Genomic DNA, 19,861 nt, shown 5'->3' on the forward strand with positions numbered 1-19,861 from the left:
TCTAGATTTGATCGTGCAATGGAGTTGGCTGTTTTTCCCCTTTCTTCTTCCATGCTTAAGATATTCCTGCTGAGCCGGACCTGGAGGCCATGGAAAAATCCCTTTTAGGCTTGTGGCCAGAACATTGCTTGACTGGAGTTCCTGTTGGGGAGTATAAACTCAAATGGCAGCTTTTACATGTGCCCAGTGCTTTTAGTTCTGTGATTCTGTGTCTGTACATCAGGTTTTATACGTATGCGGTAGAGTTTCTGTACTATAGCAGCAAGAGCTGGTGGCAGCAGAAGTAATAAAACCTCGAGGTTTTCAGATTCAGTGTAAAATGGTAGTATGTGAGAAGAGAAAATCTAATTTGAGTTTCAATTTGTAGGGCTTGTCATCACAAGTCATTTTTTTTTTAAGTAAGTACAATGTAAGAATCAAAATAAAGCTTATTTTGTCAGTTAGTTTGCAGAGCAGAAGAGCTCTTCTGTATCAAAAAGGAAATAAATGACATTTAAAAAAGGGTACGTTCCTCCTTAGAGTTCTTTACCTCTTCTGTGTGTGTGAGCAGCAAAAGGGGTTGTTAAGCATTGGAATGGGCTGCTCAGGGAGGTGGTGAAGTCACCATCCCTGGAGGTATTCAGGGAAAGACTGGATGTGGCACTTAGTGCTATGGTGTAGCTGAAAAGGTGATGATCAGTCAAAGGTTGGACTTGTCGATCTCAGAGATCTTTTCCAATCTAAAGGATTTTGTGAAAGAGAGGGTCTCTGATACTAAAAAATCAGTGGGTTGGATTGTGGTGTACAGTGTGTGAGGAAGTGGGGAGAGGGGGAACTGGAGCTTTGAGGGATGGTGTCAGGAGGCAATGGAAGGGATACTTTGTGGACAAAAAATGTGAAAAGCACTGGTCACTGGTGGCTTACTGGACTGACAGGTAGTAGATGAGGTGTTTTTAGTGACTGCTGTTACCCCACCCTCTCCAGTGGCCTCATAATTCAGCTAGGATAGGCTGCCCAGAGACATTGCTGAGTTTCTGTGCCTGGAGATACTCAGGCTGCCTGGACAAGGCCCTTGACAACCTGCTTTGACTGACCTTACTTCCTTCAGGAGCACTGGGCAGGTGACCTCCAGACATCCCTCCCAGCCTCAGCTGTTCTGGGATTCTCTAACTAGTCCAGAGCTTTTCAGAGTGCGTTAATATAGGGATAGATTCTCTTCAAATGTGTCTGCATCTCCTAATAGACAGGAAAGTTCTTGAAATAGGTCTTTACAAGCCTTGACTGGGAGTTGTTTTTCATTTCCATAGGATTTATAAGATTTGTAGGTACAGACCATATCTCCAAGGTAAGAACTTTGTGAACTTGGTGCCACATATACACAGTCTCAGCAGTTTGTTAAAATCTAACCCTGATACTTTTTGTTAATACAGAAAAGCAGCAACTGAACCTGCATGAAGATTTTTTTCCCAAAGGGCGTGATAAGGTACAGTGCTTCCATTTAACATTACAGAACAGTGGATTTTTTTCCCCTTGAACTTGCTGTTTGTAGTGCTGATCCTAGTGGTGTCTTTCACCATTTAATGTTTGGCCAGAATGTGTGAGTCAACACAGGCAGGCAAAACTCACAGCTAGAACACAAAGAGTAAATTTATTTCCATTACCTTGGTAACCTTGGGATCTCCAAAGCAACACCTGGGCACAAGGTACCCCCACCTGGAGGTGGCACTGTTAAACTCGGTCCATGCCAGAGGATCACCACCCTGTCAAGGCTTATTCCCAGCTACAGGGTCTCTTGAGTGATCTACAGTCCTCCTCACCTGTCTTCCACTTTTAACCCATTCCTTCCCTGAAGTATTTTCCAAAACCATTAGAGTTACGTGATCTGTTCTGTGTTGCGCATCTTGTTGCCGTGATGGATTGGTATGTTAAAAATCCCAAATCGAGTTGATTGGATGTGTGTGTGTTTGGGATTTTTTCAATAGTGTTCTTTCATATTCAGGAAGAATTTGGGGAAGGTGGGAACCTGTTTGCTTCAGCCACCATGTCTGGAATTGGCAATAAACGGGCAGCTGCAGAGCCTGGCCCTTCTGCCCCTCCGGAGAAGAAGGCGGGAGTTGAAGATTCGGGGACCACAGTGGAGACCATCAAGCTTGGTGGTGTTTCCTCAACAGTACGTCCTCCTTGCACACCCCCACTCAACCTCTTGCTCTTTTTCATCTGGAAACAAAAATGTGTCTGTGATCTGCCTTATGTGCCACGTTTCCCTGCACAGGAGGACCTGGACATCCGGACCCTGCAGACCAAGAACCGGAAGCTCGCAGAGATGCTGGACCAGCGTCAGGCCATTGAGGATGAGCTGCGGGAGCACATTGAGAAGCTGGAGCGCCGGCAGGCCACTGATGATGCGTCTCTGCTGATCATCAACCGATACTGGAACCAGGTTGGTTTGCTGCTTCCTATGCACTGTTCTCTTCTGTACCATTGCATTGCTTTTATTCACATCCATTCTCTGTCTTACCTTGCCTGTCCCATCATTCAGTTTGATGAAAATATCCGCATCATCCTTAAACGCTTCGATCTGGACCAAGGTCTTGGAGACCTTTTGTCTGAAAGAAAAGCGCTGGTGGTACCAGAACCCGAACCAGACTCTGACAGTAACCAGGAACGCAAAGATGAGAGGGAACGAGGTGAGACACCTGTCTGGAGGCAGTGGGAAAGATGGATTTCAGCTGTGGACAATGCTGATGTCCCTTTCTAAAGGGTGGCAGAGGCTCTCTTTTGTGATTGTGGAGATTATGTGTTATATGTTATTTGCTAGATAACATTTACCTTCTAGTGCCTCCTTCTGTTCCCAGGGGAAGGACTGGAGCCAGCATTCTCCTTCCTGGCCACTCTGGCCAGCAGCACCAGCGAGGAGATAGAATCCCAACTGCAGGAGCGTGTAGAGTCTTCCCGCCGTGCTGTTGCCCAGATTGTGACAATGTACGACAAGCTGCAGGAGAAAGTAGATGTTCTGTCTCACAAGCTGAACAGTGGAGGTATGACCAAGGTTACAGGTTTTCAAGAACACTCATCTAACCCCCACCTTAGAGCTGATGCTACATTGTGCACATTAAGGCCTAGTCTGTTTCATGCTCGTTTATTTTCCAAAATAAATTGTCCTGGCATTCTGAACTCATTATAAAAAGCTCTAATAAAGGGCTATATGCTAGAAGTGTATTGTAACTACCTCTGAATTTGAATGCTGAGAGCTCTGCCCAGTGTGTTGGGCTAAGAAAAAGCTTGTTTCTGCCAGTAATGTTAGTTCTGCCAGGTGTTCATGCACCTGGGAAGTTACAGATTGCAGTTGAACCTTATCACCCTGCTATCCTCAGCCATCATGTAACAGGCTTCATGCTTACAAGTGAAGAAGTGAAATCATCATTGCAGACTGGTGTTGGACTCCTTCTCACTGGCAGTTTAGTAAAAGGTGTAGTTTTACATATGTATTTTATATATATATAAAAGTACTCAGTTTCCACTGAGTTTTGAGCAAAATGGTGCCCATCTAATGTCTTGGTGTAGCTGTCAGTTTTAAACACAAAGTAGAGTTCTGCAGAAAAAAGCCAAATGACTAGTTTCTAAAAATCAACGTAGCAGATTCACTTTACACTCAGATGGCTGTCTAAAAAACATTAGCTTAAGGGTAGAATTTTAAGCTTTTGAGTGAAAACTTGGGTGGAATATCAGCTCATCCATGGTTTGCCTTCTGTCCAGAGTATTCTTTGTGCTCTGATAAAGAAGTTCTGAGAAGTCTGGCATTGTTGCAGGGGAGTGTTACTGTCCTTAGTTGTAAACTGTCACAGCTCTCTGATGGAGATCAGGCTCTTGGGAACCCTCTGTAGGAGAGATAAAAACAAAAGAGTAAACACAAATTAAAACCAGAAATTTTCTTTTCTGTTTTCTTCTTTCTGTCTTTGCTATTTAAAAATTAAAACCTGTCTTCCTTGATTTCTGTTAATTTACTTTTCGTTGTCTATCTTACAGATATTTCATTGATGGAAGAAGCAGTACTGGAGCTTAACACCTACCTGTCACATGAAAATGGACGGCTGCAGGAACTGGCTGATGTTCTTCAGGAGAAGCACCGGATCATGTCTCAGGAGGTATAAAAAAGACAAATCTGCTTTGGGGTCCTGCTTATCATAATTTGCGGTCACCATAGTCTGGAAAGCAGGTTACTTCCTTGGAGAGAGACAGGAGCGGCACAGTTGGAAAATTACGAAAAGGGTTATTGTAGTGGAGAACTGTATGTAGATTTTCTGTATCATTCAGATTGATTTGCTTGTTACATGACCATAGGGAAGAGTATAACCAAATCAGTGAGTTGAATGGATTCAATATTAGAAGAAAGCAGAGCAGAGCAAATGGAAAGGTGATGCAAAGGGGTTGTGTAAACACCTAAGACGCTTGACGTGACATCTCCGTAATTCTAAATTCCTTAGTTCCTCTGCGTTGTGTATGAAAGTGTAATGAAATCAATGACAAGATGATCCCAGGGATTCAAATTATTGGCAGTATTTGTTTTGGAGGCTTCAGTTCCTTTAAAAATTGTGTTACCACTGATCTTGGTCAGTGTTAGACCTCTGAGCATTTATATGGTCTGTAGAGTAAATGAACATATGGATTGAAAAGATTGAAAACAAAGCCTTTGAATAAGCTGAGATGGCTGCCTCTGTATTTTGCCAGATATTACCAGTTTCTTGCTCTTTCTTCATTTTCAGTTTTGTGTTATTTTTGTTACTGTCTTGGGATTCAGGGACAGTAAAATTCAGGACCGTTCATGGAGTCTTTCACCACAGCAAAAAATGGAAAGGACATGATGAATTAGAGAAAAATTATTAGCGAGCAGCCTCGGGAAAAGTTGATTTTATTCAGTCTGCTGGCTGAAACACTGTTCTGATTACAGTTCTCCAAGCTGCAAGAGAGAGTGGAGACAGCAGAATCCCGGGTGTCTGTTCTGGAGACGATGATTGATGACCTTCAGTGGGACATTGACAAGATACGCAAGAGGGAGCAGAGGCTCAACCGCCACTTAGCAGATGTTCTGGAACGAGTAAGCACTGCCCTCTTTGCCAGGAAACCAGAGAAATGGGTGCAGTTTTGGGATGTGTGACATCACCTCATGGTACTTCACTGTGAGAACTGAGAATCTGCAGTATAGCATCTTTGGTCTTGGATTTGCTGTATCGGCAGTCTTGCTAATATTTAATTGGGTCTTGATGAAATCTACTGCTTTTTTTTACAGGTAAATTCCAAAGGCTACAAGGTGTATGGAGCTGGGAGCAGCCTCTATGGGGGCACAATCACCATTAATGCCCGCAAGGTAATGACAGGTTGCAGGTAAGGGGAAGAATAAAGGAGAGCTTGTGCCTGGGGCCATAGATTGGAACAGAATTTACATACTTATTTTAGATAATTTTAGATCCTTTACCACAGATGTGGGTTGCTCTGGGCAAACCATTTTGTCTGTATACAAGTTTCCTGCTTAAGAAACAGACCTGATGGAAGTAGACTTTGACTTGGTAACGTTACCTGACTGTTTAGTCTGTAATTTCTGTTACTGCATAAACAGTTACTTCATTAGTACCTTCAGGAGAGACATTAACAGACGATTTACGAGCAGTTTATCCCCAACAGTTTGAGGAGATGAATGCAGAACTGGAAGAGAATAAAGAGCTTGCTGGGAATCGCCTCAATGAATTGGAGGAACTACGCCAGGATCTTGAGGAGGTAACAACACAGAACGAAAAACTCAAGGTGAGATATCTGTACCTGTTTGAGGGTGAAGGTGTTTTGTGTGTTGGGCTGTCCTTTGTTTTGCTGGACTGTGTCCAGAAAACCTCGCTAGCACTATTCTGTTCTGTGCTTGCTGTCTCAGCAATGTTATACTTTGTACAGGGTACAATGTAGCAAGTCTGGGACTTACCCTTGCAATTCATTGTGTTGGTGACACCATGTGGTCATTGTTGGAAATTAGAATGTTTTCCTTCCTGTGTTCCATTCTTTTCTGGACATTTTAATGATGTCTAGTTAAAACTGCTTTCATGTCATTACAAGTATTGACTCCTTTTCCACCTTCCCCATGCCCTGTGCAAGAGGAGTCAGACAAGTGAAAAAATCAGGGAACCTTGTGTAGGAGAGAGAGGCTCTTGAAAGAGTCGATGAATTTTTGTCTTTCGAAGTGTGGGAGAATGGAAAACAGCATATGAGTTTCTGGTGTTTTAAAGATGGTAACACAAAAAGCTGTGACTCTGTAGTAGATAAGTATATGATGGAGGGAATAATCCAGATGGCATCTTAGTGGTCAGTAGATCCATTAGCCTGTTACAAGAAATGTCTGACCTGATAACCTAAGTTTAAGGCATCTGGTTCTAGCGACTATCTGGAGGCACCTGTAAATACTGTTTATCCACGTGAGTGTGTTTTGAGAGAACCAGTCTTCAGCTTACAACTTCTTTTTTTCTCTTCAATAGTGTTAAGGTGTATGCATCTATATATGTGTCTGTTTCACTGCTGGCAGTCACAATCATTCGCTAACTTTTTTTTGTAAGGAAAATTCAGATTCTCTACCTGTTTTTTTTCTCATTTCTCTTCCTTTCAGTCACCATGTCTTACTTGGTAACAGGCTAACATAATGCCTACAGGCACATACGTTTTCTCGAGTCTGTCATACTTTTCTGTGTGTTCATCGTTATTGATTTAAGTGATTACGGTTTACAGTAAATCACTTGAAAATGTGTATTATGTTTTCCAAGTTCATATCTTTGAAAGAAATTATTTCAGAATTGAAGGGTGAAAAATTTTGTCATGTGACTGTGCAAGAGAAATATCCTGGTGCACACAGAGAAGGCGTAGACTTTTTAAGTTGATACTGAAGCATATTACTTGCACCTACTCCACGGCAATGCTATTGAAGTTCTACTTTAGTCTTTTCTTGTGGCAACTTGATTCACTGTTCTCCTATCTTGTGAAATAAAAACCAAAGGCAAGGGGATAATTTTTTGTGGCATTTTCCTGTGTCCCTGCTAGGTTGAACTGCGACGTGCAGTAGAAGAGGCTGTGAAGGAGACCCCGGAGTACCGCTGCATGCAGTCCCAGTTTTCTGTTCTGTATAACGAGAGTCTCCAGCTGAAGGCACATCTGGATGAGGCCCGCACACTGCTCCACGGCACCCGTGCCACACACCAGCGCCAGGTGGAGCTCATTGAGGTAACACGTCTGCTCCACCAGACCAGGGAGCACTGCTGACTCTGAGTGGCTCTGGGAAAGCTCAGGAGATTTATATTTCCGCCAATAATTCAGGTCTTTTCTAGTACTTCATGTTGACGGGCTGAGAGCAGGTTCAGAGCATTAATTTGTTCCCTTGTCACTCCTCAGAGGGATGAGGTCAGCCTGCACAAGAAGCTGCGCACAGAGGTGATTCAGCTGGAGGACACCTTGGCACAAGTCCGCAAAGAATACGAGATGTTGAGGATAGAATTTGAGCAGACCCTTGCTGCCAATGAGCAAGCAGGTATGGTGTTGTTCTGCTGTGCCTAAAAACAAATACCACCTGCCCCCCAATGCCCATTAGAGGCTACACTGCAGTAAAACACCTGGGTTGATTCTTTGTTATTGTCAAATACTTGTTCTGGCATGTCTCTTTATCTCTAAAAACAAAGCTCTTCCTGTGTTTTATTGGGAGTCCAGTTCCGTGTTATCTGACTTCCATTTACATGCTCAATAACACATATATTTTGCTAATAATTTGGTTTATGACAGGGTATTTTGCATTATTAAAAATTACTTGGAAGGGGGAGGATTCATTTACAAGTGTAGAATGACAACCTAGATAGGAAAGCAGTAATTTTCAAATATCACCAGCGGAAATAAATAAGTTATTTTTAAAATAGCATTTAAATCATAGAGGTTTTTTTTAGCATGATGTGTTTCCCTTAGGATCATGGGGAAAAAAGTAATTTTAATGGGAAATTAGGACTGTGCATGACTTTTTTCTGCAAATGTGTCGTGTTGCTCTGTTGTGTGGCAGAATGCTAAGTCTTATTTTGGTTCTTTGTCACTGACACTTAGCTTGTTTTCTGTCTCCATTAAAGTTTTTGCAGGGGGTTGACCAAAGTGTGGTTTGTTACGGGTGTGTTTCTGTTTTTGTAGGCCCAATTAACCGAGAGATGCGTCATCTCATCAGCAGCCTCCAAAATCACAACCACCAGCTGAAGGGAGAGGTGTTGAGATACAAGCGCAAACTGAGGGAGGCCCAGTCTGATTTGAGCAAGGTATCACAGCAGGGAATGCCAGAAAAGAGGAGGAAGTGCTTAGGAGGAGGAGGAATGCTGTCACCCTTGCCTGCAATATCAGCCTTTCTGATCAGGCATGCAGGATGCAGTGTGATTTTCAGTGGAGCCCTACACTCTTCTGCCTCCTTTTATCAGATGAATGGTATTCCTTTGTAGCTCTGTAGTGCTCCTTGAAAAGCAGTAGCAGGTACAAAGGGGGCATGGAATCATGGATGTGGGGAGACAAGGGAAAAGGTAGATTTCTGGCTAATGGTTTGTGTTCTTCTGTGTCATCTTCCTTGCTGTTCCACAATAGATCCGCTCTCGTAGTGGCAGTGCTCTCTTACAGGCCCAGTCCAGCACTGAAGACACAAAGGAGGAACCTCCAGAGATCAAGCAGGAACCTGAGGATCCTTCTGCCCAAGTGTCTGTCCCCAAGGCTGCTGCTGAAGATGTAAATGAAATGAAGGCCAGGCGAGATGAAGAGGAACGGGAGCGAGAGAGACGGGAGAGGGAGAGGGAACGAGAGAAGGAGAAGGAGAAAGAGAGAGAGCGAGAAAAAGAGAAAGAAAAGGAAAAGGAACGAGAGCGGGAAAAGCAGAAGCAGAAGGAATCTGAGAAGGAGAGAGAATCCAAAGAGAAGGAGAAGGGGAAGCATGAAGATGGAAGAAAGAAAGAGGCTGAAGTGATCAAGCAGCTGAAGGCTGAGCTCAAGTAAGAGTTGTTGTCCCTTCCTTTCCTGCTTGAACAGTGCCCAAACAGGGGTGAGACATGTGGCTTGCTTTTACAAGATTAATGTCACTGAAACGAAGGGGGAGTTTCCTGGCACCCTCCATATCTGATTGTGATCTGGTCAATGTAGTTACGTTTCTCTTACAACAGCCTACAACATGAGTTACCAAACCAGACTTCATGATATGGATGAAGTAATATTTATTTGTTGCTGTCATAACAGTTGTGTGAAACTTCACAGCAGCAGGTTATTAATAAAGAGCACAGCAGTGTTCTCTCTCCTGGACCCTTACCAGAGCAGAGGTGGATAGTTTTGTAGCTCACTATTAGGGTACATGTTTCCTCTCCACCCCACTTTTCTTGGCTTTTCAGCCCATGTGCCTGAACATGTTTCTTTTTGAGCCTGTACTCCTTGGCCGTTTTATGTTACCAGGATAAGATGAGCCAAGGAGGACTCCATATCCACATGGGAGATGGAGAGAATGTTGCTCAGACTCTCCTGCTGGCCATGTAACAGGGTGGGTTTCCTGCAGTGTTCTCACAGTCTGTCTCCCTGTCTCCAGGAAGGCCCAGGAGAGCCAGAAGGAGATGAAGCTGTTGCTCGACATGTACCGCTCTGCCCCCAAAGAGCAGAGAGACAAAGTGCAGCTGATGGCAGCTGAGAAGAAGGCAAAAGCTGAGGTAAATCTAATTTCTATTCCCTTTTGCTCTCTAGTGTGTTACTTAAAACATTTTTTCTCTGCACCAGAACTATGTCGTTTCGCTCTTCAAAACTGATGATTATTTGTCTTCTCAGCTTTGTCACTTAGAAGAGAGTTTGGAATGGTCTGGATACAAACAGAAGAGATTCTGGGACATTCTCCTCTGGGAAAGGATGATCCCTTTGCCCTGACTGAAACAAATGGTTCTACTTTCTCAGTTGCAGATTCAGCTGGTAGTGGAGATGAGCACAAATCCCAGAGATACACAGCCAGTCAGACTGTCACAGACCAGGTGCTTCCTTCAACAGCATGTGCATATAGGACTCATGAAACGAAAGCATAGACAAGTCCCTTCATATTCAACTGGTACATGCAGAACGTCACAAATGCAGGCACACGCACACACCAATCTCTAGGTTCACAGGCACATACAAGTACCAGCACACTCCTCTGTGTGTTTGGTACCCCTGTGTTTCTGGGCCCCTTTTACCTTCACAAATGGGTCTCACCTATAGCTAGCACTTACTCTGTGCAGCACACATGTACATGAGGTAAAGAGATAGATTGCACAAAGGTAATTAAGAAAATATCTAATATATAAAGATACAAGAAGATAAGACAGGACAGGCTGCAGTGATCATGCGCAGGGCTTAGCCAGACAGGTGTGTACCGACTGCCCACATTTTACATGTGACTGGCTCCTTTTATACCCTTCTCTGTCTAATCCCACTTTGTTCATCCTTGCTCTCCCTTTCCTGGCACGTGACTTCTGGGTTTGCACAGATCTGTCAATTCCCACTTTGTTCATCCTTGCTCTCCCTTTCCTGGCACATGACTTCTGGGTTTGCACAGCTCTGTCAATTCCCACAGCCCTCACAGTTCAGAATCCACTCCTGGTTTACAGTTTTACCAGTTACAAAGTCCAGGTTGATCTTCCTGGAAGTGCTACCTGTATTTTCTTGGAAGCTTATCAAGTGGCTGGGGAGGTTTGCTTCATCTATTGGTGTCCATGTTTGGTTTTCATGTCTGTGTCTCTACATGTTTTGTTTCTAGTTTCCTCATTCTCCCACAGTCACATAACTTTGTTGGAATAAACATTCTCACAGTCTCAGTGCCCTCGTCACTTGGTGTAACTGTCCAGGTTATCACTGTGTTGCCTTAAAATTGGGAGCAGAAAAAAACTCACAAGTATAGATAAGATAGAGAATAGGTCTTTAATGAAGGCCTTTAGTGCAAGGAGTACAAAAAGACGTGCGCCCATGTCCAGGGGTTCGACAATTTTATAGGATTATCCATCCAATCCTGGAACTATATGCCCCTCAGATCCTCCCCAAATCTGCCCCCTGGCATGCCTCTCCGGAATTGAGTCGGGGAGTCCTAAGACCCCTTTCTTCCTAATCTTCCTCTTCTTCACAGCACATACTGTCTTTGGAGATTCTCCAAGGTTCCAGGCTTGAAGGTTGCTTTGACTGTGATGGTATCTTGTTGTTCAGACCTGGGGTGCCAATGTTTGTAAACAGGATGTGTTTACTATAGTAATGACTTGAAAAGGAGCCTAAACAAATCTAAAGAATTTAGAAAACTCAATATGAAATAGGGGAATAGGGTTTGGTTAGTGTTAATTACTCTAGTGTGACAGACTATACAGCTACATTAAAATCTATGAAAAGCTAAAAATCCTAAGGTATCAACTGCCTCCCTTACCATTTGTCTTCCAGTTTTGTGTCTATGTTTTGTTTTACTTCCTTGTTATTATCTCTTTCTATATTGAAGCAGGTCCTTGACTGGATGCCCTTAAAGGAGCAAATGCTCTCTATCCATGTACCCTTACATATAAAACTGCAAGGGACTGATGTTCCTACTGTGATGAAAGATTCTACAGAATTTTCGAAGGTTTTGAAGTCAAGATCTTAGGCTTACAGCCTGTCTCAGTGGGCCATCTGTCAGTAACACTCTGTCCTGTCAAAATAGAATGGGCTTTCTTTTCCCATACTTTTAAGGTAGTTTCTTCAGTGTTTCAGAGAATTGTGGGGAAAACAGGCACATTTAACAATGTTCAGGCCACATCCTTGTGTTAAGAGTCGTTTGTGGTTTGTCCTTGTAGCTGGAAGAACTAAGGCAGAGGGTGAAAGAATTGGAAGACAAGGAGAAAAAGGAGAGTAAAAAGATGGCTGATGAGGATGCCCTCCGCAAGATCCGAGCAGTGGAAGAACAAATTGAGTATTTACAGAAGAAACTAGCCATGGCTAAGCAGGTGAGAAGTTCCTGATGAGTTCTGTTCTGGATGGAACACCTGTGAAGGAACTGCCTTCAGGTTGCAGCCAGGAAGATTATCTGAGAGATATCTGTATAGGCCAGAGATGCGAGTTTGGTCCTTGCTTATTGAAGGGAAAAAAATGAACATGCAAAAAAACCCACCAACAGCTATCAAAAACCCCACAACTGGAGGATGTCACAACCTCATGGCAGGTGATGGGGGGGAATTGTTTGGTAGCAATTAAACATGTGGCCTTGGTGAAGACCATAGAGAAGAAATGGCTGAATCAGCCACTAGGGGAGGAGGTTAAAATTTCTTTGTAAAAGTTATTGTCTGTACAAGTTCATATAGTGAGTGTGTTTGCATAGTACTGGTACATACCCTCTTCTACAAAAAAAGGCTTAATCCAATGTGAGAGCAGGACCACCTCATTAGAAGAGAAGCAAACCAATGACTTGACATGTACTTTTTTTGAATTCAGATTCTTTTAACTATAGAACAGAACTGCTCTGTCTTGTCACTTACTCCTTTAATGTTGAAGAGGTCAAAGTGAGTCTAAGGGGCTTGGCAGTGTGTTAGCTGGATGATGCCGAGCTGTCCACATGTAGAATCCCTGGCCTGGTGTATCTGACAGCAGTCCAGGTAGCTGCTGGAAATTGAGAGTTGGTTTCTGCCTAGCTCTGGCAATGACTGTACCACAGCTGATTCTGCCAGCGGACAAGCCACAGTCTCTGAATGCTTGTACAGCTGACCATCACTTTTCTACACCTTCAAAATCAGAGTATCTCCACTGTGGTGCAGATTTCAAGGGAGCACTTTGTTTTGGTTGCTGGGAAGATACTGTTTTTTGATACTTAGACATCTTCATTCATCTGTGCTAGGTTTGGTGTCTGAGTAAAATGTTCAGGGTCACAACAGAGGGTACAGGAGACAGTATTGCCAGAGCCTGTGATTGTTTTGCAGGAGGAGGAGGCCTTGCTGTCAGAAATGGATGTCACAGGCCAAGCCTTTGAAGACATGCAAGAGCAGAACATCCGCCTGATGCAGCAGCTGCGGGAGAAGGATGATGCCAACTTCAAGCTGATGTCAGAACGCATCAAGTCCAACCAGATCCACAAGCTCCTGAAAGAGGAGAAGGAGGAGCTGGCAGACCAAGTTTTGACACTGAAGACACAGGTAACCTTAGAAAAGAGAGCGGACAACAGGACTGGTGGGGAAAAGTGAAGGTGTTATTGGTTATCTCTGGTAGCCAGCTCCAGACTGGGTCAGGGGAGAGAATTAGAAAGGCAAAAGTGAGAAAATGAGTGAGTTGAGATAAATGCAGTTCAATACTTACAGGAAATGTGCACACAAGCAAAGCACAAGAAGTGAATTAATTCAGCACTTCCCATGGCAGGCAGGAGTTTAGCCATCTCTGGGAGAGCAAGGCTCCATCATACATAATTGTTACTTAATAAATGCTACAACTCTGACCACCCTCCCGCTTCTTCCTTTCCACCAGCTTTTATTGCTGAGCACAGCATCATGTGGTATGGAATACCCCTTAGATGAGCAGGTGTATCAGCTGTCCTGGCTGTGTGGTATCCCAGCTGCTTGTGCACCCTCAGCCTACTTGCTCGTGGGTGGCATGAGACATACAAGGTCTTGATGTTGTATAAGTACTGTCCAGCAAGAGCTAAAAGAGTAGTTATTGACACTGTTTTTCTCCCAAATGCAAAATACAGCAGCATGTGAGCTGCTGTTAAGAGAATTAACTGTATCCTCACCAAAATCAGTACAGGAGGGAATGCTCCCCTAATCAACCTAGGAATGGTGTGTCAGACTTCAAAGAGACTCATCTCAGTAAGAAACTGAGACTGCTGTATGGAGCATGAAATGTCCTAGAGGTTCATTGCTATGGAGAACAGATGGGAGAAGGAAAGTGGGAAGTCATTTTCATGTTGTAATGATACTTCTACCTGTGTCTTCTGCATATACCCATATATATTGGTAACAAGCAGGAGAAGCTGGAAACTGTGGTTCAATGAGAACAATCTCAGACATGAGTACAAGTACAGGCTGGGAAAGAAGTCATTGAGAGCAGCCCTTCAGAGAAGGACTTGGAGGTTCTGGTGGATGAAAAGCTGGACATGGGCTGGCAGTGTGTGCTGGCAGCCCAGAAGGCCAAACATGTCCTGGGCTGCATCAAAAGCAGCGTGGGCAACAGGTCAAGGGAGGGTATTCTGTCCCTCTGCTCTGCCCTTGTGAGACCCCACCTGCAGTGCTGCTTCCAGCTCTGGTGTCCTCAGCACAGGCAGGACATGGACCTGTTGGAACAAGTCCAGAGGAGGTCACAAATATGATCAGAGGGAATGAACACCTCTGCTACGAGGTCAGGCTTGGAGAAGGATCTGAGGAGACCTCATTGTGGCCTTCCAGTACCTGAAGGTGGCTTAGAAAAAAGAGGGAGAGCAACTTCTTGTATGAGCAGATGGTGACAGGACAAGGGGCAATGGTTTTAAACTGAAAGTGCGTTTAGATTAGATATTAGGAAGAAATTCTTTACACAAAGGGTGGTGAGGCCCTGACACAGGTTTCCCAGAAAGGTTGTAGGTGCTCCATCCCTGGAAGTGCTCAAGGCCAGGTTGGATGAGGCTTGGAGCAACCTGGTCTAGTGGAATGTGTCCCTGCGCATAGCAGGGGGGTTGGAACTGGATGATCCTTAAGGTTCCTTCCGATCCAAGCCATTCTATGATTCTATATTCTGCCATCCTTGGAACCAAAATGGAACTATGTACTGCTTTGCAGCAATTCTTTAAGCCACTGTTCAAAAATTAAAACATCTTTATTGCAAATATTTGACTGCTAAGTTTTAAAGTGCTCACCAGAGAGGTCTGGAATCAGCTCTTAGACTACTGGGTTGCTGTTCAGTGAGAAAAAGGCAAGCTGATGCTCCTTGGTGCTGGAGAGGCAGGGATAGTTTTAACATGCAGCTTTAATGGCAGCTCTGAAGACCCACAGAGTGTGCATTTCATTCCTTCTGCACCTTCTCTCCCGCTTTCCAAGGTGGATGCCCAGCTGCAGGTTGTACGTAAGCTGGAGGAAAAGGAACACTTACTGCAGAGCAGTATTGGCACAGGAGAGAAGGAGCTGGGTCTGCGAACACAAGCCTTGGAAATGAACAAACGCAAGGTGAGTGAGTGATTCCCTCTTGGATTGTAAGATGGAGCTGTTGCCTTGCAGGAGGCATAGCAGGCTCTCAGCTCTTACTGGTGTTACAGAACCTGATATTCCCTGGTTTTGGACAGAAGGCTTAGGAGTCTTGAAGAGAACACTGATTAAAGTACTGTAGACCGATGTTTCCTTTGATAAGGAGGAGCAGGTCGTGTATGTTTCTGTGAAAGGCTGATCAGGGTGCTGAAGTAAGATGCCTTTATAGGAAACCTATCGTGAAAGAAGAGGCAGCAGCCAGATGAAGTTAGCTGGGGTCAAAGCTTTTCTAGGAAAGATGGGATAAATAAAGGGGGAATATGGCTGGGGAATGCTAAGACTTTAAACAAATGCCTAAGATCAATAAAGTAAATCTGTTACCAGTAAAATAAGACCAAGTCTCATGGTTGATGCTGCCTTTTGCTTTTATAGTTTTAGTAGAAATGCAGGAATGACATTAAAATAGGCAGAAAGGAAAGCAGAAATATCACTGTGAAGAGGAGCTGGGGGGAATTGCAGAGTCACTTGTGCTTAACATGACAGTCTGAGGTTTTAAGGGAACTTGGTTAGAAGATTAAAGGAGAACTGATGAAGAGAGAAAATGCTTAAAAACACTTATCTTGCTTGAATTTCCATCTACTTCACCTATACAACTGCCTCTAAACAATAGAGAAAATGTGGAGGCTGGAAGGCTAAAAATACATGAAGAAGAGAATTGTATGGTCATTAGTGTTTTTCTAAGAGACATGCTTTGCATTGTGATAGGGTTTGGCTCTGCTGAAGAGGGATCTTGAAGCTAAATGATTCGAACTTGTTAATAATAAGGTATTTTACCACTGAAGTGATGCTTAGGGAATAATTCCAGTTATTTCACTTGGAAGTACTAGAAATAGATTGAAAAACAGATCTCCATCAGCATGAGTAGTATTCTGTGAGCAGTCTTAAATTGCCAGGCAGAGGGAATGGAAATCACTAGAGCTATTTTTCCATGCTTGGTACTTCTGTATGGGTTTTGTTTTTCAGGCCATGGATGCAGCCCAGCTTGCAGATGATCTGAAAGCCCAGCTAGAGCTGGCTCAGAAGAAGTTACATGACTTCCAGGAGGAGATTGTGGAAAACAGAGTAACTAGAGAGAAAGAGATGTTTAACTTCAAAAGGGCAGAGGTATATACCCTATGCACAATCCTTTAGTATCTGTCTGCTTTAGTGTCCATCTCCTTGGACATCGAGCTTGGAGTGGGTTTCAACTACACTATTTTGGTGTCCAGTTTCACTTTGACTTCAGCTTCATCAGGTCTTGGCTCTTTCAGGTTTTGTCCACTGATAACTGACAATACTTGTGGCATCAGATAATGTTGTTGGATTATGGGGGATGAAAGTATGGGTGACACAATTTAGCCAGGTGCACTGTTGGCATGTTCTCTTTGATCCCTGAAGAAACTGTGACAGAGAATATGCTGCTCATTCACTTAGTCTCTTGTTTTTATGCAGGAAGACATTTCTAGGTTGCGCAGGAAGCTGGAGACCACAAAGAAGCCTGACATGGTTCCCAACTGTGATGAGATACTAATGGAAGAAATCAAGGATTACAAGGTGAGTAGTTGTCTCTATTAACTTCCCTCTTTACTTCAGTCAAAAAGCTCTGTAGATACGCTTTGAATATTTCGCATCTCTTATCCGTAATCTGGCATTGAAGAAACTGTATTCTCCTTCTGAGAAATGGAGGGACCTTCATCTCCAGACATCTTTTAACACCTCTGATTGAACACAGTTGGCCCTCACAGTAACATTTATGTGTTGCAGGCCCGTCTGACCTGCCCGTGCTGCAACATGCGCAAGAAGGACGCCGTGCTCACCAAGTGCTTCCACGTCTTCTGCTTTGAGTGTGTGAAGACGCGCTACGACACCCGGCAGCGCAAATGCCCCAAGTGCAACGCGGCCTTTGGGGCCAACGACTTCCACAGGATCTACATCGGCTGATCCTGGGAAGCTGCTGCTCACGCTGACCACCCAGACTCCCCTCACCTTCTGTGGCCACCACCCACAGGGCAGTCATGGCTTCTGTCAGCTGATCTGCAGTGTCTTCTGGGAAGTGTGTTTAGGGTATGGAAAGAAACAGATTCCAGATCTTGGTTCCTTTCTTGCCCCCTTTCCTTTTGTTCTTGCTGTTGGTTTTTTGGATATTTTGTGCCTGAGAGGAAATTTTCCATTCATCACTATCACACTGTTAAGCTGGGAACCTCTGACTGAAGTCCTGCCTTGATGTGATGAAAGCTGTCTGTGGTGTAGCAGAGATTAGTGAGACCTATATTATTACAAGGAGTTTGCTTTGGATGTTAATTAAATCCCATCAAGGTATGGTAGTGCTTCTGAGGGTGAATAGTTTCATAATTAACAGGCCAAATAACTGAATCTTTAGACTTCAGTGGAGTGACTCCTTAGGCATGTATCTTCCTGAGTCAGGGCAAGAACCTCTTAGGGCTGGTGCATTAGTAAAGATCCTCCCTAGCCCCAAAACCACACACACATCTTAGTGTCCAGAGGAGGAGAAAGGTAAGATGTCAGAGAATCTTAGAAAATAGCATTCCACTGATGAACCCTGGTTGATATGGACACCTTTCCCTAGGCTGAGGCATCACTGTCATTGTCCTTATAAGATAAGGATTTTTAGGGGTTCCTTTGTTGCAGCTTTGCCACAAAGATGAATCTCTTTATGCACAAAATCTAATTAAAGCCTCTGTTGTTTTTTTTTTTTTTCTGGTTTTCTTGCCTCTGGTAGTATCTGCCTGGTCTCCTATTCTTTGTTCAGTTATTGGAAACATTTTTTACAAGTTTTAAGCTGCTCAAGTGGAGAGATTAACTTCTTCCTTCCTCCGCCTTCACATTATGCATGACTAAAACAAGTTTTGTCTTTTTGGATGTAACTCCAGTATCTTATTCCTGACACAAGAGAAGGGCCAAGATGCTGGACTGTTTCTGCAGCTGTTTTGACATGGCTGCTGGGAATTTTGAGAAAGGATGTGGCATGGGTTATAGTCTCTATGCTCCCTCTGGTTGGAGCTGTATTCTAAGTCTGGTCCTAAAAGCAAAATGTGAAGTAATTTATTTGCAACATTCCTTCACAGGGTATAGTGTTTCTCCTGTAAACTTAATTTTCTTGGAAGGTGCACTTCTAAAGGTTTGTCTCGTGTGTATCTCTTCCCTGAACCATGAAAACTGTGCTACCTTCCTGTTTTCACTATAGGAAATAATAGAAACAGTAGTAATAAAAATAGTAGTAATAGAAATAGTAGTAAAATTAATTAATCACAGACTGTCTTACAGTATGCATTATTAGCATTTTGAAAACATTCAGAATATATGAATAAAACCTTGTAAATTATTATGAACCCTGAAAAGAGTGAAGGAACATGTGGCCCTACCTTTCCAAGGGGAAGCTGGGATGCTGAGAGCTTCTGATATGGTGTAAGTGCTGTTAGAAAAAAAGAAAGTAGAACCCTCTCCTCTTTCACTGGAAGTTGCTCCCTGGATTACAGTTTGTGGCATCAAGTTGGAGAAAGACCCATATGTTAATGCTGGTTGTAGATTGTGAGTTACAAATGCTCGTTCGTCAAAATTGGGACCTGGTTCAACAACAAACTGCATCTTCAAACAGCTTCGCTACAACAGCATATTTCGTTTTACAGCTGCGAACAACCATCTGAACTAAACAGCCCCTGAACACAGCCCATTGCTCCTCTCCCAGTCACAAAGTTGCATCACCTTTCTACTGAAATGAAGCTTGAAACTTTTGTGTGTATGCTGGCCATGTGGGGATCACTCTGGTCATGGTAGGAAGCAGATACTTGAAACAGTCTGGATTAGTTTCACATAGGAGATTTGGAAACTTCTATTTTCTCTTTCCTTACCAAGAAAAATGTTAGTGGTTTGGTTTGTAATAAAATAATAGTTTATTTCAAGATAATTTTTGAAGTCACTGAATTTCTCTCTGTGCTTGTAATTTAAACATTGAGAAACAGTGAAAATTTTAGATAGTCTGTTTGCCAGAATGAGTGGAAATAATTAAAATAATTAAAAGCTTACCAGAACTAGAAGTGTGGGTGTTAAAGAAGTAAAGGGATGACAAGCATTATCAAAAGTCCCTCTCAATTCAGTGTCCCGGGTGACAAAAAAAAAAGCCTCATCTCCAGTCTCCAGTGTACCCTCTGTCACAGCAAATCCTCCCCCGTGACATGTCACTGACATCCATGGAAAGTTACAGCAATCTTTTCTGTCTTCTAGGGAATCAGACTGGAGCAATAACTGAAGAAAATAACACACCAAAATACATCTCTGTTGGGCAGCAATAATTAGATCTTCTCCCAAAAGGTTCTAGTTGGTGCTGCTGTAATTTGGAGCAATCTCTATTCTGCATTTGACATGGGAGCAGCCCCTCAGGCACCCAGCAGAAATGAAGATATTTGCATAACATATCAATGTGGTGAACATTCTTACACTTACATTTTTGGTTTTAAATGAAGGCTCATTTTTTGCAGGATTGGGTGTTTGGGTTGGAACTTTGAAGCAAAACATATATTTTTGTTTAAGATACTAACATTTTCAGTTAATTTTTTTTTTTTTTAAATCTATTTCTGGGCTCATTCTGTGGAGATAAAGACATTAAAAACTTGATAAAAATACTTATAAGA

At 43.2% G+C, this 19,861-nt stretch overlaps 1 protein-coding gene across 1 annotated transcript; it reads left to right on the forward strand.

Moving 5' to 3' along the window:
* Positions 1-1,409: 1,409 nt before the first annotated feature.
* On the forward strand, positions 1,410-19,135 carry RNF20 (ring finger protein 20). Its single transcript, XM_027671101.1, has 20 exons — positions 1,410-1,462; positions 1,979-2,149; positions 2,252-2,419; positions 2,519-2,666; positions 2,835-3,017; positions 4,006-4,124; positions 4,928-5,074; positions 5,267-5,344; positions 5,659-5,778; positions 7,051-7,230; positions 7,399-7,534; positions 8,173-8,294; positions 8,611-9,008; positions 9,590-9,707; positions 11,832-11,981; positions 12,948-13,160; positions 15,030-15,155; positions 16,197-16,337; positions 16,665-16,766; positions 16,977-19,135. Exons 2-20 carry the CDS (start codon positions 2,021-2,023, stop codon positions 17,151-17,153), a joined length of 2,955 nt encoding a protein of 984 aa, XP_027526902.1. The 5' UTR covers positions 1,410-1,462; positions 1,979-2,020; the 3' UTR covers positions 17,154-19,135.
* Positions 19,136-19,861: the final 726 nt, after the last annotated feature.

Source organism: Neopelma chrysocephalum, unplaced genomic scaffold (genome assembly GCF_003984885.1).
Source record: "Neopelma chrysocephalum unplaced genomic scaffold, ASM398488v2 Primary Assembly neopelma1_97034, whole genome shotgun sequence".
NCBI classification, from domain to species: domain Eukaryota; kingdom Metazoa; phylum Chordata; class Aves; order Passeriformes; family Pipridae; genus Neopelma; species Neopelma chrysocephalum.